Source organism: Sus scrofa, chromosome 12 (assembly GCF_000003025.6).
Source record: "Sus scrofa isolate TJ Tabasco breed Duroc chromosome 12, Sscrofa11.1, whole genome shotgun sequence".
NCBI classification, from domain to species: domain Eukaryota; kingdom Metazoa; phylum Chordata; class Mammalia; order Artiodactyla; family Suidae; genus Sus; species Sus scrofa.
Window position 1 is genome coordinate 21,235,308 of NC_010454.4, and position 26,578 is coordinate 21,261,885.

The 26,578-nt window shown below is 46.8% G+C and overlaps 2 protein-coding genes across 2 annotated transcripts; both read left to right on the forward strand.

Annotated features, from left to right (window-relative positions):
- On the forward strand, positions 1–7,243 carry LOC100516036 (keratin, type I cuticular Ha3-II). The gene is made up of 7 exons (XM_005653901.3): positions 1–394; positions 2,733–2,815; positions 4,057–4,213; positions 5,122–5,283; positions 5,380–5,505; positions 5,677–5,897; positions 6,809–7,243. The coding sequence occupies exons 1-7, from the start codon at positions 50–52 to the stop codon at positions 6,927–6,929; spliced, it is 1,215 nt and encodes a 404-aa protein (XP_005653958.1). The 5' UTR covers positions 1–49; the 3' UTR covers positions 6,930–7,243.
- On the forward strand, positions 15,132–20,258 carry KRT33A (keratin 33A). Its single transcript, XM_003358045.3, has 7 exons — positions 15,132–15,544; positions 16,520–16,602; positions 17,117–17,273; positions 18,532–18,693; positions 18,792–18,917; positions 19,085–19,305; positions 19,712–20,258. Exons 1-7 carry the CDS (start codon positions 15,200–15,202, stop codon positions 19,827–19,829), a joined length of 1,212 nt encoding a protein of 403 aa, XP_003358093.2. The 5' UTR covers positions 15,132–15,199; the 3' UTR covers positions 19,830–20,258.

The window sequence follows — 26,578 nt, forward strand, 5'->3', positions numbered from 1 at the left end:
AAAGGAATCAGGCTTTGAAACATCTTCCAGCTCTGCTCCCTCCAGCATCATGCCTTACAACTGCCTGCCCAACCTGAGCTGCCGCTCCAGCTCTTCCTCCAGGCCCTGCGTGCCCTCCAGCTGCCAGGGTATCACCCTACCCGGAGCCTGCAACATCCCTGCCACTGTGAGCAGCGGCAACTGGTTCTGCGAGGGCGCCTTCAATGGCAACGAGAAGGAGACCATGCAGTTTCTGAACGACCGGCTGGCCAGCTACCTGGAGAAGGTGCGCCAGCTGGAGCGGGACAACGCGGAGCTGGAGAGGCAGATCCAGGAGCGGTCTCAGCAGCAGGAGCCCCTGGTGTGTCCCAACTACCAGTCCTACTTCCGGACCATCGAGGAGCTCCAGCAGAAGGTGAGGGGTGGGCACCTACTGCCAGTTGATGAACTCTTTATCCAGATTGGACCTACCCACTTCTGAATGGATTTAAGACCATTCAGTGCTGAAGATGATAAAGATGTAGATTTCATTGGCTTATGTAGGATGCATCAAGCTGTCTTAGGAAATCTATGTGGACATCCCTACAAGGGGTTGGGTAAGAGTGGGGAGACTGAGGAGAGGGTAAGGCATTAGAGCCAAATCATTGTGAGCAATCTAACAGGCTTCTTACCTAGAACCAGATTATCTGATGCTTTTTAGTCCTATTCTGATATCCTGGTCTTGTTTTCTGAGCTTGCAGCATTAAAAACAAAATAGGGAGTTCCCACTGTGGTGCAGTGGAAACGAATCCGACTAGGAACCATAAGGTTGCGAGTTCGAACCCTGTCCTTGCTCAGTGGGTTAAGGATCTGGTGTTGCTGTGAGCTGTGGTGTAGGTCGCAGGCACGGCTTGGATCCCATGTTGCTGTGGCTGTGGTGTAGGCCAGCAGCTGCATCCTTGATTCAACCCCTAGCCTGGGAACCTCCATATGCTGCAGGTGCGGCCCTAAAAAGCACCCCCCCCCAAAAAAAAACCCATGATAATATGCACCTGAAGTATTTCTTGGAGCTAGAGATTTCTTGAGCAAATCCTCACATGTTCAAAGCTGTGATGAATTTTATCTCTAACAAAGTAAAAGAACAAATGACTGCAGACACATGTGCTGTGGGTCAGAGCAGGCATGGATTCACGTGAGAATTTAGGGCCAGAAATATAGGAATACAAGTGAGAGTCAGCACAGAGTCAGCACAAAAGCGGGACTTAGTACCTTGTGGAGGTCAGGGAGGGCTTCTCAGAAGAGGCAAGTCTGAGGGTCTGAAGGATGAGCAGGTGTTTATATTCAAGTGCACAAGCCCCTGGTTCTCTGAGAGAACGGACCGTCCACCCTTCAGTAGTCCTGGCAAAGTGAACGTCAGAAAGGGGCTGTGGGGAGTTCCCGTCGTGGCTCAGTAGGTAACGAACCTGACTAGTATCTGTGAGGATGAGGGTTCGATCCCTGGCCTCGATCAGTGGATTAAGGATCCCACGTTGCTGTGAGCTGTGGTGTAGGTCGCAGACATGGCTCGGATCCTGCTGTTGCTGTGGCTGTGGTGTAGGATGGGAGCTACAGCTCCCATTCGACCCCTAGGCTGGGAACCTCCATATGGTGCATGTGTGGCCCTAAATAGACAAAAAGACAGGAAAAGGGTGTGTGTGGGGGGCTGTGGGACTTGAAGATCATGCAGTTGTCTCCCCACATTAGTGAGAATGAGGTGGCGCTGGAGCGCAGGATAAAGTCCTGAGTCAGTCTCTTTCCTTCTGGAGCTCACAGCCTATCCCAGGCATTCCAGGTAGAGGTAGAAGCTTTGTACAAAAGCCTTGTCCAGGGCAATAGGAGCAGAGCATGAAGAGAGGTCAGCAGGGCTGGAATAAAGGAATGTGAGGGTAAGTAACCAACTTGTCTTGATTTGCTTGGGATTTTTCTGGGTTTCGTGTCCCAGGACCCGCTAAGCAAACAGGGATGTTGACTTGGTACCCAGCGTGTTCAGTTCCTGCCAAGAAAAGACAAATTCATGACCAAGAGCACATTTCTTCTTGACTGTTTTAGTTTTGAAATGATCGGTTCTATTAATTAATCCTCCCTTTATCCCCAAACTGAAAAATCGAGAAGACTCAAAGCTATTTGGAAGAAAACAGTGTTTCAATTTAAGTTAGAAGGCTTGCTTGCTTGCTTGCTTTCTTTCTTTCTTTCTTTCTTTCTTTCTTTCTTTCTTTCTTTCTTTCTTTCTTTCTTTCTTTCTTTCTTGGAGGAGAGTTGACTTACAATGTTGTATAAGTTTCACAGCAAAGTGAATCAGTCATACATAAAAATGCAGCCATTATTTTTCCCCATATAGACTATTACAAACTATTGAATAGGTTTTCCTGAGCTACACAGTAAGTTCTCATTAATCATCTGTTTTATACAGTAGTGTGTATGTGTTATTCCCACCCTCCCAGTTCTTCCCTCCCCCTAATGGTTTCACCTATGGAAACTATCAAATTGGTTTGGAAATCTGTGAGTTTGTTTCTGTTTTTTAAATAAGTTCTTATGTATCATTTTATTAGATACCATATATACGTGATCTCAAATATTTGTCTTTGTCTCACCTACTTCACTTAGTATGCTAATCTCTAGATCCACCCATGCTCCTGCAAAAGGCATTGTTTCATTATTTTTTATGGCTGAGTAATATTCCACTGTATACATGCATTTCTTCCTTTAACTCATGTCACAATTAATCCTGTCCCCAGATCCTGAGTGGCAAGTCTGAGAACGCCAGGCTGGTGGTGCAGATTGACAATGCCAAGCTGGCTGCCGATGACTTCAGGACCAAGTAAGTTTTTTCTAATGATCAGAGCAATCTAGTAATGGACAGGCTGGATTGCAAAGGGATGAACTCTGTTCTGGGAGCGAGCAAGAAGCAGCTGTGTGCCGTGATAGGGAGAGGATTCTTAGATTGAGTTAGTTCAGTTAAATGTCAGTCTCCTCCCTGAAAGCAAGAATTCTGCATTTTAAGTTTAGTTTCAAGGAGCCCAAGAAACTATCCATTCTTTCCACATTTCAACTTCATGTCTGGACCAGTCTTAAAAGTGAATTTCACATTGCTCTCTTCGTACAGTTTAGTCATTATCAGCCCATCGGAAAGAAGTTAAAGGACAAAAATCGGAGGCAAAATCCATTTCAGGGAATCAATTGATTTTTCTAGATATATCCATTACAGTCATAAAAATTCTCCGCATTTTTATGGGGCTTTACAGTTCACAATGTAATTTTATGTATGTCATTTCTTCACCTTCAGGCCAACCTGATGTCACGTGAGTTTGGCTCCTATTTTACAAATGAGGAAATCAAGGCTCTGAGAGATTCAGGAGCTTTGTGCACAGTCCTAATGATAGGGCTGAATCTCATTGCCTTCTAATTCAGTGCTTCTCTCATGATACCAATTTGCTTCTCAGGGTGGTTGGAAAAGATGGCAAGACAATCTGTAGCAGGCTAATGACATTCACCACCTCGCCTAAGAAGGGGAGAAGACAGGGCTTGGCTGTGAGCAGCCTGTGAGGAATCTCAGAACAAATGCAATTAAAGTTCAATTAAACCTTAGAGGTCCTGTTGCGCCTCAGTGGTAATGAACCCAACCAATGTCCATGAGGATGCTGGTTCAACCCCTGGCCTCGCTCAGTGGCTTAAGGATCTGCATTGCCGTGAGCCCTGGTGTAGGTCTCAGATGTGGCTCCGATCTGGCTTTGCTATGGCTGTGGCTGCGGTCGGCAGCTGCAACGCCTATTGGACCCTTAGCCTGGGAACTTCTGTAGGCTGTAGCTGCAGCCCTCAAAAGACAAAACAACAACAACCACAACAAAAACTCTATGGGGTACACCACACAAACCACCATTGTGGGTCTCAGGAAAGAAATGGATGTTTTCACTCTGCCCAGTGGTATGTTTTTCCTCATCAAAAAACTTTAAAACATTCCAAATACTTCAAAGGATAATGAATCTGACCAGGTTAGCCAAGTGAAGCCCAGGAAAAAGGTTTTCCTCTTTAACCGCCTTTGACCTTTGGCTATGCACGCAGGTACCAGACGGAGCTGGGCTTGCGGCAGCTGGTGGAGTCAGACATCAACAGCCTGCGAAGGACCCTGGACGAGCTGACCCTGTGCAAGGCTGACCTGGAGGCCCAGGTGGAGTCCCTGAAGGAGGAGCTGCTCTGCCTCAAGCAGAACCACGAGCAGGTAAGGGAGTCCCAGCCCCAAATCTCTCAATATTGAGAGTCTCTAACTCCTCCGAGCAGGATAATGTAGGTCTTTGCTAGGCATCCTGGAGCTAACGGTCTTTTGCTGATTGCTCAAAACACCCTTGGAAGATTGTTGGGGAAGCTCACCTCTTTTACCTAAAAGAGTATGGTCAGCTACCCTGTTTCTATTTGCGGCCAGGGCTTTAGAATACTTCTTGGTGTTTGATAAGATCTATTGTCTTCTGAGTAGGTGTCACATTAACAACTAAGATTGGAAGGAGGTAATATGTGTCACCCAGATATTAGAACCCAAGCTGGATAAACAAGCAGATGGATGGGTGAATGGGTGGATGAATAGATGGATGGATGGATGGATGGATGGATGGATGGATGGAGCCATGCATGTATGGATATGGAAAATGGGAGAAACAAAGGCCCTGAAATAATGGTTGATTCAGACTCAGGGTCAAATACAATACTAGGCTATTCTCAAATATTAGATGTTTGGATGAAGAGGAAACAACTCCTCATGGACCGTGTGTGATGGTGAAAAGACAGGAAGTAAATGGGATGAATTAAATCTAGTTTCTCTATATTTAAGTAGCAACAATTCTAACCCAGTTATCATGCCAGGTTTATCACTGAGCCAAGGGAAAATAGAAAGAAATGATAGAATCTTAGATCGGGAAAAATATTAGCAATGAATTAATTAAGCGGCCTCATGACGAGGCGAGATTCAGACTGGAAGTCTGAATCAAGTAACTTAGCTGAGTTTTGTATAAACTGGGCTTTCATTCACGTTTCCTAAATTCTAACTCGATCTTCTTCCTATCACATTTGGCTTTCTCAGAGAATTTATGCATACAATTTGTTTTGTGGGTTGATTCCTTCTCCTTCCTCCACCAGGAAGTCAACTCCCTCCGGAGCCAGCTCGGGGACCGCCTCAACATCGAGGTGGACGCCGCTCCCACCGTCGACCTGAACAGCGTGCTCAGCGAGACCAGGAGCCAGTACGAGGCTCTGGTGGAGACCAACCGCAGGGACGTGGAGGAATGGTTCGCCAGGCAGGTGGGCATCCCGGCCCCGGCCACTCGGGCCCCTGGGCGCCTCCCTCGGGGCCCCGCAGGCAGGGTCTGATCCGTCTCCTCCCCTCTGGCCTTTCAGACCGAGGAGCTGAACAAGCAGGTGGTGTCCAGCTCGGAGCAGCTGCAGTCCTACCAGGCGGAGATCATCGAGCTGAGACGCACGGTCAACGCCCTGGAGGTGGAGCTGCAGGCCCAGCACAACCTGGTGGGTGTGGGGGAGGCTCCTGGGGAGGAGGGGAGCTGGGGGGGGGTCAGGGTCCCCGGGAGGCCCTTGGGCTGTCCTGTGCTCAGCTCGTGGGGCTCGTGGCCTCCTGGGACCGCGTGCAGAAGCCCTTGGGGGAGCAGGCGTGTGACCCCGGCCCCCTTGCCGCCGCAGAGGGACTCTCTGGAGAACACGCTGACGGAGACGGAGGCCCGCTACAGCTCGCAGCTGGCCCAGGTGCAGGGCCTGATCGGCAACGTGGAGGCTCAGCTGGCGGAGATCCGGGCTGACCTGGAGCGTCAGAACCAGGAGTACCAGGTGCTGCTGGACGTGCGGGCCCGGCTGGAGTGTGAGATCAACACGTACCGGGGGCTGCTGGAGAGCGAGGACTGCAAGTGAGTATCCAGAACGTGGCACCTCTGTCAGGCCTGTGCATAGTTCTATGAAAGGACAAAGAGGGAGTTCCCGTTGTGGCTCAGTGGTAAGGAACGTGACTAGTATCCATGAGGAGGCGGGTTCGATCCCTGGCTTCAGTCAGTGGGTTGAGTATCTGGCATTGTCATCAGCTGTGACGTAGGTCCCAGATGTGGCTCAGATCGGGTGTTGCTGTGGCTGTGGTGTAGGCCGATTTGACCCCAATTTGAACTTCCACATGCCATGGATGCAGCCCTAAAAAGCAAAAACAAACAAACAAAAAGGACAAAGATGAACTGTTTCCTCCACTGGTCAGCTTTTGGAGGCGGATGGGTAAATAGAAATTTGCACCTTCCGCAAAAGGGAAAACAAAACTACCATCGCCGTCACGTGTCCTTGGACGGTGCTTTTGGATATAACCCACACTTCAAATCCATTGTTTCTTTGGTCCTTGTTGGGATCACCCAAGGCAGGCAGAACAGGGATCCGTCCAACCGTTTTAGAGATCAGCATTTGACTATCACAAAAGGCGATGGCTCAAAAACGCGTAGGGTCTAGGACTTGTCAGAGAAGATATTTTCACGAAGACAGTCTTTGAAATGGGTATAACCAGTCTGTCTTACAGGTGAGGAGGCTGGGGCTTGGGGGGATGAAAGAACTCCCCCAGGGCTCCAGGCTCCCAGAGCGAGGGCCGGGCTTCCACCCCGTGTCTTCTTTGCTCTTTTCCTCCACTGTCTCTGAGCTCTGTGGGAGTGAGCGGAGTAAGATGCAGCTTCCTAAGATGCCAGAGAATGGCTTTGGCTCATTCCAGGTCTCCTTGGGGTCAAGCCCCTCCTTTATTTATTTTTTATTATCCCTCTTGGGCTGATGAGCTACTAATTCTGTGTCCCAGGCTGCCCAGCAACCCCTGCGCCACGACCAACGCACAGCCTATTGGGCACTGCGTCAGCAGTTCCTGCACCCCTTGTGGCCCTCGCACCTGCTTCAAGTCCTGTAACACCTTTGGGTGCTAGATGGCTGGCGCCCGCAGGAGGATTGTGCAAAGACGAAAGACCGGTGAGGGACCAGCCCTGCTCTCTGTCCACCATCAGGCTGTAGACCCCACTCCAGGCATCCCCATAACTCATGGTCTGCAAGGAGAATGTCCAGGCTCACCTGATCTTCTTCTTCGACGCCGCTCTCTTGTAGTTATCCCGTGACCTGATGGTCTGACATGTTTGGGCTGGGAACGCATGCGGTTGTGTGATTCTTTCTGTTGCTTCGACCTGTCTGGTAGCTCTCCAAATCCCTTTATAAATCGCCTAATAAATATTCCTCTTGCAAAGCAGTGACGATTCTCATTTGTATTCATTCCATTCCAAGTGGTCACTCTAAGTGTATGTGCTTCTTATAAAGCCACTTGAAAGCAAAGGAGGACTGTCGAGTTTAATCCTTTTCTGAAAAGTCGTCATCACCATTAATTAATGTTCATTAAGCACGACGAGTCCCAGCAGGACCGTGGGCCAGCCGGGGACCTGTGGGACCACGGAGGCAAGAGGCCTCATCTGAATATGATAAGCACATGCATTAGGGGGCCTTACTCAGTAAAACACAACGGTCAACCTTTTAAAAACTTTCCACCATATGATATCACTTATGTGTGGAATCTAAAATCCGGCACAGATAATCCTGTCTACAAAACAGCGAGAGATTACGGCCAAGGAGAGAAGACTTGTGATTTCAGGGCGGGGGGGATGGATGGGCTATTTGGGTCGGGGGTTGGATGCAAACTGTTCTATTTGGAATGGATGGGCAAGGGATCTTACTGTACAGCACAGGGAACTGTGTGTGATTGGGTCACTTTGCTGAACAACAGAAATTGAAGAAACATCAACTATACTTTAATTCAATCAACTATAATTTAATCAACTATACTTTAATTTAAAAAATAGATGAAAAAAATTCCACCTTTTCTTTTCCAAGTGCCTACAAGAAGTTCAGGAGCTAACATTTATTCAACACGAGCCAAGCACCAGGAACTGCATGGCTGACTTCTTCTCTTGCTTACAAAGTAATTAGAAACATTAGGGGGGAACCCAGAGTTCATTCTCTGAATATCGGTTACATGAGAGGTGGGATTATGAGAGAACAAAACTGATTTTAAATAAGCATCCTTTGGGAGTTTGCTTGTGGCACCGTGGGTTAAGGATCCCAGCATTGTCGCTGCAGTGGCCTGGGTTGCTGCTGTGGCACAGGTTCGATCCGTGGCCCAGGAACAGCCCCCCCGCCCAAAAAAAAAACCCCAACACGCATCCTTTGAAATTGTCACCTGGGACAGGTGATGCTATTGGTACTCCAGACATCTCTAACTCTCTTTTTGGGCAATCCTGAAGATCTCCTAATAGTAAGAGGAGCCATCTCTGGTATTTGAGTAGTACTCTACAGATTTTTAAAGTGTTCCTCTTCTCATTTGAATTTTTTTAATCTACTGGGACTAAATTTGGATTTAAGGATCCTGCCCTCCAAAGTTCTTTAGAATCAAACTAGGATGTTGAGTCTTGGCCAATGCTAAAAGTGACAGCTACGCTGATGCCGACTCCTACCAGTGCCCACTGATGTCTGGCCAGCCGTGTGTGTTGGGGTCTGCGCAGGGCCACTGTCCCCGTCTTTGGCTGCACTACTCGTTGTTCTCCTTTGACATGAAGCTGACACTGCCTCCCCTGGCTTTGACCATGCCCGCTCCAGCGTTGGTCTTAACGTCTTCTTCTCATGCTCCTGTTCTTTGAATGTTTGCTCTGCCATTGTTGATGTTGAAGCTCCCTTCTTAGACCTCGGGCATGAGACCCTGAAAGATAACTGACTGGCCCTCCATGCTGCCCTCAGAATGTCCCAGACCCCACTGGAGCTCAGCCTCTCTTCCTTCAGCGTGAGTTCACGCTCAGGAGCCACCTTCCTGCCTCGTACACATGCCCTTGTGCAGCCTAGCCCGTCAGTTTCCATTTGTGCTGGTACCACTGCCCACCCACAGTTACCTGCAGCTGTCTTTATCAGGGATGGGTGCCTCCTCAATGTGCCTCCGAAAGGCGGTGTTCTATGCCTTGTGGGCCAGGGTCAAGTTTCTCAACACAGTGAAGACACTTTGTTCTTGTTGTGCTTGTAGAAAGCATCAAAGGAAGGCTTGTTTCTGTGTCAATGGGAGAAACGGGTCCTGGGGAGGTCAGCCTGAGTCCTTGTCTCCGCCACAGTGCTTTCTTTGGTGCAGAAGAGAAAAGAAAGGCAGGGAGATCACATTTTCTAAGGACAAAGCTGAACTGATTTCTGAGCTATCTGGGTAGGGCTCAGTGTCACTACTCATTTCATATGCTGGGCAAGACTCATGGCTCTGAAGTCTGGTGCCAGAGGTCTATGATTTGCTACCCAGTGTAAAAAGGCAATGATGCCATTTCTTTCTTTCTTTCTTTCTTTCTTTTTTTTTTTTTTTTTTGCAATTTCTTGGGCTGCTCCTGTGGCATATGGAGGTTCCCAGGCTAGGGGTCCAATCGGAGCTGTAGCCTCTGGCCTGTGCCAGAGCCACAGCAAGGTGGGATCTGAGCTGTGTCTGCAACCTACACCATAGCTCATGGCCACGCCAGATCCTTAACTCACTGAGCAAGGCCAGGGATCGAACCCGCAAGCTCATGGTTCTTAGTTGGATTCGTTAACCACTGAGCCACGACGGGAACTCCAATGATGCTATTTCTTATTTTAAATGACCAGTTATGAAATATTCCAAACAAATAAAAGAACAAAAAAGCAGATGTCTATAGGGAGTTCCCGTTGTGCAGGGAAGTCCATTCTAAGAGTGTGGCTCAGTGCTGTGATCCTAATACCCGATCTTGGATGTGGGATGACCGTCCTTGGCAGAACTTTTCCCCAAGGATTGTCCGTCTTGGTAGTCTCATTACCAGAAGCTCAGACCCACACATCAGCAAATTCATGAGCTCCAGGCCTTTTGATCCCACAGGAAGCTTGGTTTCCCTGCATCACTTCTGAATAGCTCACCTTTGGAATTGGCAAAGTCAGCAGTGATCCAAAAGATGTGAGTGCCAGTCATGACAGAGGCTTCATTTCCTGAATAACAAGCCTCCGTGCAATTTAGTGGTTATATTGGGAGAGGAGACGTACCTGGGTCCTTTTATATTTCTTTACTTCTTTAGAAGACTTGTAAAGAATTCCCTTTTGGAGATTTTAGTGTAAACATTTTATTTCTTTTTCTTTTGCAGAAGCAATACATACATGTTCCAAAATATTGGGGGAGAATAAACAGTGGGGGAGGAAAAAAAATCATATTCATAATCTTACATTTTAAAGCATCTGGTGTCATCACTGCTGTGTGGTTCTTTTTCTCTCTCAATTGTCCTCATTGTTAAAATCAGATTTTCAATTTTGTTAAGACTCTATTTGTGTACTGTGCTTAGGGTAAGTATGTAGCTCTTGAGTAGGGTCACTATCCTCTGAACAGCTGGGGTCTACATTCCTCCAACTGATGGGATATAATTGTATCTAAGTTACTCCAAACCATTGGGACAGGATCGTGTCATCAATACAGAAAAACCAGTTTAAATCAGGGAGACAGCAAGGAACTTTCGTATGGCTGAATTCTGTCATGACTTCCACATTCACCCTTCATTCTTCTTCAAGGGAGCATACCTACAGATAACAAGATTTTGGGTTTTTTGGTTTTTTTTTGTTTGTTTTCCTCCCTGCCTTTGATTTCTGCCCTGAGGTAGCAGGAGATCAGATTGGTTATGAAATTACTCAACATGTCTGCAATATGGCGATGGGGGTGGGAATACAACAGGGATCAGCAGATTTGGGTTCTAACTATGTGACCTCAAATAAGCCATTTCTCTCTTCTGAGCTTCAGTTTCCCTATCTGTAAAATGAGAAGGTTTGGTAAGATGATCACTAAGACCCCTGACACCACCAGCTTTAAGATTTTCCCTCTCTTTTAACTATTTTGGCATGTGGGATCTACCTTCGGAGGTAGAAGGAAGGAAAGAGCCAGAAGCAAAGCCATCTGGTCTTGGGTCTGCATTTGTAGCTGAGAGGCTGGACTCTGCTCTGAGCATCTTTCTCTGAGTTCGGCTCTGTCCTCTGCCAGGACAACAGCAAGGAGCCTCTTCCCTCCCTGGTCAATGTATCTCGGCACACTGCTAAGTTCTTTCCTCACCATCTCTCTTGAGGTTCAAATAAATCTCATTTTATGCCTTGTGACAAAACAGAAGTAGAGTTATAGGCATGGGCAGTTCCCAGTGCTTATGCTTCTTGGGTAATTGGTGCTAAATCACCCACCATTATGAATCATCAAATCCAAACAAGCTTGACATCTTTAAACTGCTTAACATACATTCTAATTATTGTAAAAAGTCCATATTGGTAAGCCAAAGCTCACAAGCTCTATAATCAGGTGTACAAACAGATGGTGGCAGCACTTTTCTAACTGAAGAACATCCCAACTCTGGATGTTAAAGTCTCATTTTACCAAAGCTCAGAGTGGGAGTTACTTTAACAAGGTGGGTGCCATACATGGTAGACATTTCTGTGTGACCTTGGAAGGGTCTTGGGAACTTGCTGGTCAACATATCCAAGTCCCTCTCTGTGGTCTGATCTTAGGAGGCCCTTTGCTGCCCTTGACAGCTTTGACTTTCACCCTTGCTTTGAGGCTCTCTCCTCTCTGGATTTCTGTGATGCCATGAACTGGCTCTCTCCATTTTCTCTCCTCATTTCTCCATTTCTGTGTGATTCTTTCCATCTCCTGTTCTCTGGTTGGGAAAGTCCCCAACTCTTGGCCTTCAGGCACTTGTTGGTCTTCTCTTTGTAGACTCTCCCTTGGCTCTTGCTCCACCTTTCACATCTACACCAGGCTCATACCTGCCATTATCATCCCTGTCATGAATTGTGTTCTGGCAACTCCAAGGACCTGCTAAAGACTTCCTGTATAGATTCCGTCACTCCTTCCAAACAGTTCATCAGCAATAAAGTGCATCACTCTTCTCCTTAGACGCTTCAATCCTCCTCATTTCCTTCCTTCCTTCCTTCCTTCCTTCCTTCCTTCCTTCCTTCCTTCCTTCCTTCCTCCCATCCTTCTTCCTTCCCTTCCTTTCTCTCTCTCTTTCACGGAAGTTAGTTGACATATAATATTATGTTAGTTTCAGGTGCACAACATAGTAATCTAACAATCAAATACCTTGTGAAATGATCACCACAATAAGTCCGTTAACCATCTGTCGCCATATGGAGCCATTACAGTGTGGTTAAATATATTCCCCTTGCAGTACATCACTTCCTCCTAACTTAGTTATTTTATAACTGGAAGTCTGTATCTCAATTCCTTTCACTTATTGTGCCCAACTCCCCAGCCCCCTCCTCCTATGGCAACTACCAGTTTTCTCTCCATATCTATGACTGTTTCTGTTTTGTCAATTTGTTTTCTCTTTTAGATTCCACATATAAGTGAAATCATGCGGTATTTGTCTTACTCTGTCTGACTTATTTCACTGAGCATAACAGCCTCTAGGTCTATCCAATTTTCACCAAAGGTCTATTTTCATGCTATGGCTGAGTAATATTTCATTTCATGTCTTTCACATCTTCTTTATCTGCTCATCTATTGATGGGACATCCATATCTTGGATGTTGTATTTAATGATGCAACGAACATAACGGTGCATATATATTTTCTTTGTAATGTTTTTTCCCCCCTTTGGGTAAATACCCAGAAGTGGAGTTGCTGGGTTTTGTGGTAGTTCTATTTTTACTTTTGAGACATCTCAAGATTCTTTTCAATAGTGACTATACCAATTTACTAACAGTGCACAAATATTCTCTTTTATCCACATCCTTGCCAACACTTATTTGTTGTCTTTTTGATGACAGCCATCCTGTCAGGAGTGAGGTGATATCTCATTGTAATTTTGCTTTGCATTTCCCTCATGAATAGTGACGTTGAGCATCTTTTTATATGCCTGTTGGCAATCTGTACATCTTTGGAGAAATGCACATTCAGGTCTTCTATTCATTTTTAAATTGGATTTTTTTGGATATTAGTTGTAAGATTTATTCATATAATTTGGATATTAACCCCTTATCCAATGTATAATTTGCAAATATTTTCTCCCATTCATTAGGTTGCCTTTTCATTTTGATTTTTTTTTTCTGTGCAAAAGGTTTTTAGTTTTGTGTAGTCCCATTTATTTATTTTTGCTTTTGTTTCCCTTGCCTGAGGAGACATATCCAAAAAAATACTACTAAAGTCAAGTCAAAGAGTGTACTGCCTGTGTTTTCTGCTAGGAATTTTACAGTTTATGATCATACATTTAAGTCTTTATTCCATTCTGAGTTTATTTTTGTATGTGGTGTAATAAAAGGTCCAGTTTCACTCTTTTGCATGTAGTTGTCCAGTTTTCCCAGCACTGTTTATTTAAGTGGATATCTTTTCTACATTGTATATTCTGTCTCCTTTGTCAAAGATTAATTGAACATGTAAGTGTGGGTTTATTTTTGGGCTTTCTATTCTGTCCCGTTGAGTTATATTTTTGTTTTTGTGCCAGTGCTGTACTGTTTTGATTTCTATGTTTGTATTATAATTTGATATCAAGGGGCATAATACCTCCAGCTTTGTTCTTTCTCCAGTTTTTTTGGCTCTCAAGGTCTTTTGTGGCTCTATGAAAATTTTAGGATTATTTGTTCTAGTTTTGTGAAAAATACTGTTTGTATTTTGATAGGAATGGCATTGATTTATTAATTTGGGTAGTATGGACATTTTAACAATATTAATTCTTCCAGTCCAGTATAGCTTTCCGTTTATTTGTGTTGTCTTCAATTTCTTTTATCAGTGTCTTATAGTTTTCAGAGTACAGTTCTTTCACTTCTTTGATTAGATTAATTATTGGATATTTTATTATTTTTGATGTAGTTATAAATGGTATTGTTTTCTTAATTTCTCTTTCTGATAGGTCATTATTAGTGTGTAGAAACAGTACAGATTTATGCATATTAATTTTGTATCCTTCAACTTTACTGAATTAATTTATTAGTTCATATATTTACATATATATTTTGGTGGTATCTTCAGGGTTTTCTATATATAGCGCCATGTTATTGGCAAATTATGACTTTTTTTTGGCACACCCATGGCATATGGACGTTCCTGCAGCAGGGATCAAACCTGTTGCACAACAGTGACCCAGGCCACTGCAGCAGAAATGCCAGATCCTTAACTCACTGCACCACAAGAAAACTCCCAAACTGTGACAATTTTACCCCTTCCTTTCCCATTTGGATTTCTTTTATTTTCTTATCTAATTGCTGTGACTAAGAGAGATGGCTTGTCCGAAGAAGTTAGGAAAGGAGGTAATTCGTTAATTTAAGCAGCCTGGTATGAAGGAAGGAAGAGATCTGTGTTGGAATCATGGCTTCACAACACAGTAACCTGACGCTCCTCTGTGCTTCCATTTGCCCATCTGTAAAATGGGAATTCTATCATGTATCTAAAAGGGTCCTGGTGAGATGTACATGAGATCATGTTTGTAAAGAGTGTCTAGCATGGCCTTGGGTTGTACAGGTGCTCAATAAGTGTGAGCACCTTCTGACCACAACCCTGGTCCTATCTTCCATTCCTTGCAGTGCCCTATACGAACTCTGATCCTAGTGACATCTGTTATTTTGTTGATGGCCATCATTATAGATACGGATGATGCTCATCATATCAGGAAATGTGGCCACTGTTTTAATGGTCCCAGGAGGAATCCATTCCTCTGAGGACTACGAGTTTGGAATTTGACATTTGGAAATCTGACCTAGCAAATGATACATGGGCAAAGGTTATGTTTTTCCACCTCAGCAAGAGGAGCCAGAGGCTTGCCAAGGAGTCAGAGCTGCCAGGCCAGGAAGTGAAGAAGTAATCGTGTCCCTGGACCCACCACACCCCACTAATGAAGGTCAGGGCTTTCATGAGTCCACCTCTTTGAAGCCACACCATGAAGCTCTTCACTGATGCACAGCATGGAAGCGGAGTTCTGAGTTAGCAAGAAGCCCGAGTAAAGTCTTTTATGAGATGAGGGACTCTTTTGAGGAAACATAGCAAACCAAGGGGAAGGGCTTCTGACCATCAAATGAGTAAGAAAAAAAAAGGGCAGTCTTCAAGGTCCACACCCTCTGTGGAAGGGGTATAAATGCTGCCCAGAAGAAGGAGACCCACAGCCCTGTGGCTTGGAGAACTTGAACTCTGTCTTCAGCTGGGTACTTCAATTTCTCCAGCATCATGCCTTACAACTGCCTGCCCAACCTGAGCTGCCGCTCCAGCTCCTCCTCCAGGCCCTGCGTGCCCTCCAGCTGCCAGGGTATCACCCTACCCGGAGCCTGCAACATCCCTGCCACTGTGAGCAGCGGCAACTGGTTCTGCGAGGGCGCCTTCAATGGCAACGAGAAGGAGACCATGCAGTTTCTGAACGACCGGCTGGCCAGCTACCTGGAGAAGGTGCGCCAGCTGGAGCGGGACAACGCGGAGCTGGAGAGGCAGATCCAGGAGCGGTCTCAGCAGCAGGAGCCCCTGGTGTGTCCCAACTACCAGTCCTACTTCCGGACCATCGAGGAGCTCCAGCAGAAGGTGAGCCTCCAGCAGGAAGCTGTAGGGAGGGAATCTGAACTAGGATTAAGAAACTATATAAACTCTTGGTGTGATTGAAACCCAGGGGTTGAAGTCTTGCTTTTCTATTCTGTTTCCTTGAGGGCCCAATCCAGGACTGTTAGGTCTGAATATTTGCATAGTGCTAGTCTCTGCAGAGGTGGCTGCACTTTACATACCTACACTGTAATTAAATGCTGCCTCTGAAGGCTTCCGAGCATTTGCCAAGACTTCTGAATGATTACCCTGAGGTGAGAAAAAAGGCTTTACCATAGAAGGAAGCTGAGAAAGTGGAACTTTCTTTCTCCCTCATTTGGGTTTTTGACTGCCCTGACCTCTCCTGGCTGTGTTCCTCTGGGTATTTAGTTATCCTGACCTCATCGTCTTGACTTAGAGGCCTCTGGGCTTCCCTGTTCACAAATGTCTAATGAGGGCGTTAAAAAGGTTGGCTAAAATCGGCAAGAGTGGAAACTATCTAGAAGGACAGAGCGCCAAGCCATCCTCAATGGCCGGGATGGCGTGGCACTGTCCCTGACTCAGCCCCCTCCAATCTCTAGGATTTCCCCTACTGTATGGGAAATTTCTTATGGGCAGGATTAGTGCTTATCCATTTTTGTATCTTCAGCTCCTGCAACTATGTCAGCATATAGGAGGTTTTTAAAGAGAAAACCACTTATTTTTTTTATTGGTTTCTCCGTATTGCTTATTAGGAAAGAAAAGGAAAAATTATGTGTCTGTTGATACTTCTCTTGCACGTGCCCATGTTCTTTTATTTCGCCCCACGTTTGGTTTCTTAAATGTTTATTGAGCAGCTATTGCATGTGGACAGCATTGAATAATCTTATATAAGATTCCCTGTGACTCCTCATTCTGTTCCTTCCATGTAAGTGGATTAGTAGGGATTGTTGTTGGCTAACAGACAACCAAGCTCCTTCTAGAGCATTTTGGGTCTTCTAGATCCTGTGCAGCAAGTCTGAGAATGCCAGGCTGGTGGTGCAGATCGACAACGCCAAGCTGGCTTCTGATGACTTCAGGACCAAGTGAGTGGGCAAGGGGGCTGTTGTCTTCCCTCTCTCCTCTCCCTCCTCTTAACCTGTCCTATGTACCAAGAAACATTGACCAAGTTTCCCTGGACAGTTTCCCCAAGATCCACAGAGCCACTGCTCACCAGAGCTCAGAGGCTCCTTCTCTAGAGTCAGATTCCTTGCCCGCATTTCCTCTGTAGCGGATGTCTCCCCATCCCATCCAATGTAGAAGTCATGGCCCCTGATGCTCCATGGTGCACAGAATCCAATCAGGAGAATGGGGGACGTGCATTCCTTTTGGAAATCTCATGGTATATAGGCTCTTATCCCATGACACCCACTGGCTCCTCATCTATTAAAAAATAATTACTAATGCTTTTTCCATCAGGAGCTATGGCTCCATGTTGAAAACCTAAATGAACAAGATGGCTGTAAAACCCACAAGTCCCAACTCCCACTCATCTGACAAATCAAACCAAACCAAGCCAGAGTCAGGGTCAGGCCTGCCCCTGATGCTCCCGTATCACAGGTATGAGACGGAGCTGGGCTTGCGGCAGCTGGTGGAGTCAGACCTGAACGGCCTGCGCAGGATCCTGGACGAGCTGACCCTGTGCAAGGCTGACCTGGAGGCCCAGGTGGAGTCCCTGAAGGAGGAGCTGCTCTGCCTCAAGCAGAACCACGAGCAGGTGAACTTCCCCACAGAGCGACAGGCTCAAACGCGCCAAGGCCTGTTTCCAACTGCCACGGGGTATGGGAGAGGCTCAACTGGTGGAGAAATCTATTCTCCAAACAAAAAGGGATTTGTAGAGAATGAGTAATCTACAAATCCGTGAGAGGAGGCGAGGGGTTTTCTGCCGGCGGCAGGAATGAAAGTGAAGGAAGCTGGCCAGCGCGGGAATGGGGAAAGGTCAACTGCCAGGCAGCATCCACAGCCTCTTCCGTGCCCAGGTTGGAGCACACAGAGCTGCAGGGATCTTTCACCCCAATTTTTCATTTTAGTAACTGCAGAGGGCCACGTTGCGAGAGCCAGAGCGTTGAGCTGGAAACACAACCCAGCTTTCCTCTCTCGTGCTCCAGAGCGCTTTCTGCTATTCAGTGTTGCCTGAAGGAAACAGTGAAAAGCCCTCACGTTGTTGCTTGATTAATTGCACGATAAAGAAGATTGATATTCTGTGCAAACCTTAAATCCCAGAACAATGGAAAGGGTGAGGAGCGTTCACAGTAACTGAGGACTTACTATGTGCCCCACTCTGTGCTAAGTGCTTTAGAAGCCCAGAAGTAGTTCTCCTTTTATGGAAGAAGCGCTTGAGGATTTTAGAAGCTTCTAGAAGCTTTCTAGTCAGGGGTAGACATGCAGCCCAATTCAAATCTGTCTGACATCCACTGAAGCCCAAGCTCGAAGGTATGTTGGCTCTGTGAAGAGATTAGCTGTGAAATGAACAGAAAGTTACTTCTTTTAGCAAATGCTAAACTAGGGAAATCAATAAATCCACGGTTAGGTTCATTCTAGCGCAGGATGGCAGATTTGGAAGTAAGCATTCTTTGTTTCCTCTTTAGCTGGACTCTAACCTTTGCATTAGCCATGGTTAAGAATCAAATCAGAGGCTCCATGGCATACTAGAAAGAACACCAGCCTGGGTGTTTGGGCTCCAAGGTTTAAATCATGGTTCATCACATCTCAGCTCTGAGTCCAAACTCCTGTCCTTCTCTAAATGAGGAGTGGTATACTGAGTGCAAGGGTGGGAAACGGCCACGGACTTGAAAGCACTCTGCAAAGGGGAATACACAGGCTAGTCACTGAATCCAGAACCCAGTTAAATGGGAGGATCAGAGGGAATGGAGCTTTGAAAAAGCTGAGGCATGGTCAAAAGTTGACCTGCACTCTTTCAGAGAAGAGCATCAGGATCCTTTGTGAGACTCTGAATTGTCCCCTTCCTCCACCAGGAAGTCAACTCCCTGCGGAGCCAGCTCGGGGACCGCCTCAACATCGAGGTGGACGCCGCTCCCACCGTCGACCTGAACAGCGTGCTCAGCGAGACCAGGAGCCAGTACGAGGCCCTGGTGGAGACCAACCGCAGGGACGTGGAGGAATGGTTCACCAGGCAGGTGGGCATCCCGGGCCCCGGCCACTCGGGCCCCAGGGCGCCTCCCTCGGGGCCCCGCAGGCAGGGTCTGATCCCATCTCCTCCCCTCTGGCCTTTCAGACCGAGGAGCTGAACAAGCAGGTGGTGTCCAGCTCGGAGCAGCTGCAGTCCTACCAGGCGGAGATCATCGAGCTGAGACGCACGGTCAACGCCCTGGAGGTGGAGCTGCAGGCCCAGCACAACCTGGTGGGTGTGGGGGAGGCTCCTGGGGAGGAAGGGAGCTGGGGGGGGGGGTCAGGGTCCCCGGGAGGCCCTTGGGCTGTGCTCAGCTCGTGGGCTCGTGGCCTCCTGGGACCGCGTGCAGAAGCCCTTGGGGGAGCAGGCGTGTGACCCCGGCCCCCTTGCCGCCGCAGAGGGACTCTCTGGAGAACACGCTGACGGAGACGGAGGCCCGCTACAGCTCGCAGCTGGCCCAGGTGCAGGGCCTGATCGGCAACGTGGAGGCTCAGCTGGCGGAGATCCGGGCTGACCTGGAGCGTCAGAACCAGGAGTACCAGGTGCTGCTGGACGTGCGGGCCCGGCTGGAGTGTGAGATCAACACGTACCGGGGGCTGCTGGAGAGCGAGGACTGCAAGTGAGTGTGAAACTAGTGCTCTTCCCCTTGGGGGTTCCCAAGGGTGCCAGGAGGAAGAAAGATCTTGATGAAAATGAAAGCATAGTTTTAAGCTTTTGGTTGGAGCCAGACAGAGGAAGTACAATATATATATATATATTTACTTTTTAAAAAATTAATGTATAGATGATTTACAATATGGTGCCAATTTCTGTACAGAAAAGAGACTCAGATATATATATATATATATATATATATATATATGCATTTTAAAAAAAATATTCATTTCCATCACGGTCATTCCAGGAGGCTGGATGTAGGTCCCTGTGCTCTACAGTAGGACCTTATTACACTAAGTGTGTCCAGCATCCTCCTGTCTGCTCAGCTCACTTCCCTATAATTTGCTCTAATGTTTGTCTGTCTGCAGGCTCCCGTGCAACCCATGTGCCACCACCAATGCCTATGAAAAGACCGTCGGGCCCTGCGTCTCCAATCCTTGTGTCTCACGTACTTGGTGTGGGCCTTGCAACACCCTTGTGCGCTAGAGGCCCCCGTGTCAGTGGGAGGACAAGGGCTCCAAAGTCACAGCTCAGCTCTACTTCATTCAAATGTCCCCAGTAGTGACTGCTCTTCGGCCAGCACCAGCTTCCACTCAATTCCGCAGCTTGACCTTTTAGCACAAGAGCCTGCAAAATCCACCCTCCCGGCTGGCTCTCTTCTGAGTCACACAGAGAAATCTACAACAACAGGATCAAGTAATATCTATTATCACAATGACACATTTGCATAATGTATCAGGCTTCAGCACATACTTATCCAAATGTGAATTCTAAATAATTACACTAAGTGTATAGAGCTGATTGGGCAAGTTAGACTGAACATAATTGGAAGAAATCTTCCTTGTCTCTTTTGGTCTTTGGAGATGCAATAAAGATCTTTGTTAACCTCCCAATAAACTTATTCTGACGCAGAAACGGTGTTTGTCCTTTTCCTTCATTAATTTCAAAATTTGGCACAAGCGATCCCACTGACAAAACCAGAAACAAACTCATGGACATGGAGAATAGACTTGTGGTTGCAAAGGGGAGAGGGGAAGGAGTGGGATGGGTGGGGAATTCGAGGTTGCTAAGATGCCAACCATTCCACTAAGAATGGATAAGCAATGAGGTCCTACCGCTCAGCACAGGGAACTCTATCCAATCTCTTGGGTAGAACGTGATGGATATACACACACATGACTGGGTCCATACACTGTAGAGGAGAAATTGACCCAACACTGTAAATCAACTACACTTTTTTTTGTGTGTATGTTTTTTAGGGCTGCACCCGCGGCATATGGAGGTTCCCAGGCTAGGGGTCTCATCGGAGCTGTAGCCACCAGCCTATGCCAGAGCCACAGCAACACGGGATTCGAGCAGAGTCTGCGACCTACACCACAGCTCACAGCAACACCAGATCCTTAACCCACTGATCGAGGCCAGGGATCGAACCCACAACCTCATGGTTCCTAGTCGGATTTGTTAACCGCTGAGCCACGATGGGAACTCCTTAACTATTTTAATAAAAATAAAATTTAGAAGTTCCCGTTGTGGCACGGTGGTTAACGAATCTGACAAGGAACAATGAGGTTGCGGGTTCGATCCCTGGCCTCGCTCAGTGGGTTAAGGATCTGGCGTTGCTGTGAGCTGTGGTGTAGGTCGCAGATGTGGCTCGGATCTAGTGTGGCTGTGGCTCTGGCGTAGGCTGGCAGCTACAGCTCCAATTCGACTCCTAGCCTGGGAACCTCCATATGCGCAGGAGAGGCCCTAGAAAAGGCAAAAAGACCAAAAAAATAAAAAATAAAATAAATAAAAAATTTTAAAAATTGGGTGTCTTATATAAATAAAAAATAATCAGGTCCTTCCCTAGGGAGTCATCACTCCAAGAGAGAGTCTGTGGCTACCCTCAAAGATACCACCCATCTATCGACATGGGTTTCATGTTTGGGAGGAAGACGGAAGGATAGACGTGACAAATGCACCCTTTTCTGAAGCTCTTTAGAAGGGCTATGTGAAGGAACCACAGAAAGGGGATGACTTCAGGAGGAGTGGATCTTGAGAAAAGGCTGTGTGTCCTGGCCACATGAAAACACTGGACCCAGAAAGAACTGGGAAAAATATCTCAGCCAACAATTATCATCCTCCGCTTACATCTCAGTATATTGGATAGTTTTTTTTTTTTTTTTTCTTTCATAGTCATCGAAATCAACTAATGACTCTTTTTGTGCCTAAAAGTCTCCTAATTCTTCAGATACGCAGAAATGTACTCAGATCCAGACCTTCAAGTCAGTGTATTACAAATCCTCAAACCAAAATGTTCAAAAAGACTCATTTTCAATCACATTCCTCTCATCAAAATGTTTTTCATGTTGATGTTTTCTTTCATGTGGTTTAATCATGATATTTTGAGAGGGTGAAACTCAGCAGGACCCTATGGGGCTTTCCTGGGGACAGAACCCTCCCCCCACCCCCATGTCCCCTGCCTCTTATTTGTTGAAAGCTTTAGGCTTCTGAGTCTTCCCCAAGTTCCAAAGGGTGAATTTAATCAGAGAAGTGAGAAAATGCAGAAACAAAGGAAAGCAGGCAAACAAGACAAAAAATAATAATAGCTTGCTCATAGCTTAGCCATAAAACAAAGTCAAGGATTTTTAGTTCCTCCTCAAGGGCTACAGGTAATATTCTAAGCTATATACTGGAGTTATTTTGTAGCTATTCAAAACACTGACCAGGGAGTTCCCCTTGTGCCTCAGCGGTTAACAAACCCGACTAGTATCCAAGAGGATGCGGGTTCAACCTCTGGCCACGCTCAGTGGGTTAAGGATCTGGTGTTGCCATGAGCTGTGGTGTAGGTCGCAGGCGAGGCTCAGATCCCACATTGCTGTGGCTGTGGTGTTGGCCGGCGGCTACAGCTCGGATTCAACCCCTCGCCTGGGAACCTCCAAACGCCATGGGTGCGGCCCTAAAAAGACAAAGGCAAAGAAAGAAAGAAAACCCTGACCAGGTAGAAGTTAACTGCATGCTGACCATCAGCATGTAGATCCTGGGCTGGTGGGAGAGAGAAGGTTGATGATTGAGATTCCAGAAGCATCACCCTGTTACCCGACCATCATCCAGTCAGAGAATTGCGCACGAGCTGATCAGGCACCCTGTAACCCACACCTCTAACCTTTAAAAACTTTCACTGAGGGAGTTCCCACTGTGTCTCAGTGGGTTAAGACTCTGACATTGTGTCCGTGAGGATGGGGGTTTGATCCCCCCGGGCCTCACTCAGTGGGTTAAGGATCTGGTGTTGCTCAATCCGCAGCACAGGTTGCAGATGCATCTCAGATCCAGTGGTGCTGGGGCTGTGGCGCAGACTAAGACTTTCAGCTCTGAGTTGACCCCTAGCCCGGGAAATTTCGTATGCCGAAGGTACGGCCGTAAGAAGAAAAACAAACAACAGAACCCCCCCCCCCCAAAAAAAAAACCCTTTACTGAAAGCCAACTGGGAAGGAGTTCAGGTCTTTCGAGCACTAGCTGGCTGTTCTCGTAGCTTGGCACCCTGAAATAAACATTACCACAACCCAGTGTCAGTAGATGGGTTTTACTGCATGTGGCTGGGTGGATGCAAGTCTGGTTCAGTAACAAGGGCAAATGTTTATGGCCACTTAGTATGAAAAACAATTATAATTTTAAAAGTTTTTATCACAGCTTACGTGTTCCTTGAAAAATTTTTGTTAGTAATATGTAGTGTATGTTTTATCACATGCATCACATTTTACAGCTGTAGTATAGACACGTATCATATGCATGAATAGGAGTTCCCTGGCGACCTAGTGGTTAAGGAGATGTGGCTTGGGTTTGATCCCTGGCCCAGGAATTTCTGCATTCCGTGGGTGCAGCAAAAAAACAAACAAACAAACAAACAAAAAACATAAAAATAAGCAGGAGTTCCCGTCGTGGCGCAATGGTTAATGAATCCAACTAGGAACCATGAGGTTGCAGGTTCGATCCCTGGCACCACTCAGTGGGTTAAGGATCCGGCATTGCTGTGAGCTGTGGTGTAGGTTGCAGACGAGCCTTGGATCTTGCGTTGCTGTGGCTCTGGTGTAGGCTGGTGGCTACAGCTCTGACTCGACCCCTAGCCTGGGAACCTCCACATGCTGTGGATGCGGCCCTAGAAAAAGCAAAAAAAAAAAAAAAAAAAAAGTAAGCAGAAGTTCCCATTGTGGCTCAGTGGGTTAAGGATCCAGTGTTGTCTCTATGAGTATGTGGGCTTGATCCCTGGCCTGGCACAGTGGATTAAGCATCCTACATTGCTGTGGGTCATAGGTTTCAGATACGGCCCAGATCTGGTGATGTTGTGGCTGTGGCATAGCCTTGCAGCTGCAGCTATGACTTGACCCCTGGCCTGGGAATTTCCATATGCTGTGGGTGCAGTTTAAAAAAAAAAAAAGTAAGTGTATAGGCCGTGAACATGCAAAACTTTTCTGACGGGGGTATAAGATGAAATGCTGTGATACCCAGTGGATGAGTGAGCCCTGTATCCTCTGCATATAGACTGGAACATAGCATTTCAACATGACAAAGTTGTGGGTGGAAACTCTTTGGAACACCACATGAGTGATTTAAGATAAAAGTAAGACAGTTTTGTTTGTTTGTTTCTCTTTGGCCACCCAGAAGCATATGGAGTTTCCAGGCCAAGGATCAGATTGGAGCCTCAGTTATACTTAAGCTGCAGCTGCAGCAACACCAGATCCTTAACCCACTGTGCAGGGCTGGGAATCGAACCTGTGTCCCAGCGCTGCAGAGATGCCACTGATTCCATTGTGCCACAGCGGGAGCTCAAGACAGTTTTGTTTTGATCAAAAAGATTCTCCCTTTTCATCACGAGGGACTAGCATGAGACTTATCCATGTACACTTTCTCAGATGTGTGAATTCACCCACGGCATCTACATTGTGTGAAGGTGTGTGTAGAACCATTTGGTGCAAGCCCTGGTTCTCTCACCCAGGGTTGTTCTGGGCTCTCAGTAGCAAGGGGATGGGAGCTAAAGGGATGGATTTGATTGATGCTGGTAGTGAAAGAGCATTTAGGAGTTCCCGTCATGCCATAGCCATTAACGAATCTGACTGGCATCCATGAAGATGCAGGTTTGCTCCCTGGCCTTGCTCAGTGGGTTAAGGATCCCGCATTGCCGTGAGCTGTGGTGTCGGTCGCAGATGCGGCTTGGATCCTGCATTGCTGTGGCTGTGGTACAGGCCGGCAGCTACAACTCTGACTCTACCAAGCTAATAGCACCCTCACCGATTGCCGCAATCAGAATTTTCAGACCGGAAGGATCACGGACCTAGAGAACAGACCTGTGGTTGCCAGGGGGGAGGGGGAGGAACTGGGACGGAAGGGGAGTTTGGGGCTGGTAGATGCAAACTATTCCATGTAGAATGGATGGGCAATGAGGTCCTGCTGTCCAGCACAGGGAACTATATCCAATCTCTTGGGGTTAGAACATGATGGAAGATACTATGAGAAAAAGAATGCATATATAGGTCTGACTGGGTCAGTATGCTGTACAGCAGATATTGACACAACCCTGTAAATCACTCTACTCCAATAAACATTTTTTTTAAAAAAGTAAAGCCCAGATCTAACGCCAAAGTCATAGTCTTTTTTTTTTTTTTTTTTTTTTTTTTTTTTGTCTTTTTGCCATTTCTTGGGTCGCTCTCACGGCATATGGAGGTTCCCAGGCTAGGGGTCCAATTGGAGCTGTAGCTGCCGGCCTACACCAGAGCCACAGCAACTCGGGATCCAAGCCGTGTCTGCAACCTACACCACAGCTCACGGCAATGCTGGATCCTTAACCCACTGAGCAAGGCCAGGGATCGAACCCGCAACCTCATGGTTCCTAGTCGGATTAGTTAACCACTGCGCCACCATGGGAACTCCAAAGTCATAGTCATTTTTAACATCAAAGTCGCAGTCATTTTATTTAGTGACTCATGGGAGCTGGTTTTTACCTACCATCTGTTTTTTTTTACACAGGGAAGCAACAAGAGTTTATGAAAGACCTGAATAAAGCTGAACATGGTCATATTTAATTTCACCAATAATTTCATACCTACACATTCAGACTTTGTCATTGGTTGTTTGTGGATCCAGGCTGGCTGCTGACCAGAGAGGAAAGTGTGCAGGGATACTGATTATCAGCAATCTGGACACTGGCGGACAGAGCTGTGTGTGGTCCGCCATCTAGCAGCTAATGGGGAGAGGGGGGACACCCCAGGAAGTACAGGCTCAGGCTGTGTAACGTGCAGGTCCATACCACCAGGGAGATGAAGCCTGAGAAGGCAGAGAAGGGTGTGCTCTGGGGTGGGGAGAGAGAATCAGTGGGAAGGCTTCAAGTCTGCTCTTTTTTTTTTTTTTTTTTTTTTGGTTTATTTTATTTTATTTATTTATTTATTTTATTTTCCCACTGTACAGCAAGGGGTTCAGGTTATCCTTACATGTATACATTACAATTACAGTTTTTCCCCCACCCTTTCTTCTGTTGCAACATGAGCAAGTCTGCTCTTGATAAATTCCTAAGGAAATTCATTCTCCAAGGCAACGTACCCTTGAACTGAAATGCAGAAACGCAGGTGGGCTGGTGGGAGGATGCGGGGAAGTAGCCAGAATCTTGCAACTGAGATATGGTGAGCTCTGTGCTGATGGGACTGGCTCCTAGATTGACGTTTGGAGGTCATGGATTTTAGAAAAGAGAATATTTGTTTCATCACTATGGGCTTAACTGATAGGGTTTGCCTTCCTACTCTGAGGATGGTCCTGAGAGAGAGAAAGGGAGAGAGGGAGAGGAAGAGGGAGAGGGAGAGAGAGAGAGAAAGAAGGAGGAAGTGGTGGAAAGGGAGGCTGGGGGAAGAAGGGGAGAGAGAAAGAAGGAGAAGGAGAAGAAGAAGAAAGATGAAGAAGCAGGAGGAGGAGGGGACAGAGAAGGAGGGGAGGGGGAGAGAAGGAAGAAGGGAAGGAGGAGGAAGAGGAAGGAAAGGAGGAAGGAAGGGAGGAAAAAAGAAAGAAGCAAAGGGCCAGCCGGCCCTACTGACTACTGCAATTATCCTAGCCCTCCCAGTGCACATCACTACTTGGCCTTTGTGGCCATGTTTCTGCCACTGCCTTGGCTTTATCTCCCAATTCCAGTTTCAGGTTTGCCCCTTAGATTTAATGGTAGATCCGGCTTTTCTGGTCCTCCCCTTTGGTGCCCCCAGAGCACCATCTGTTCCCAT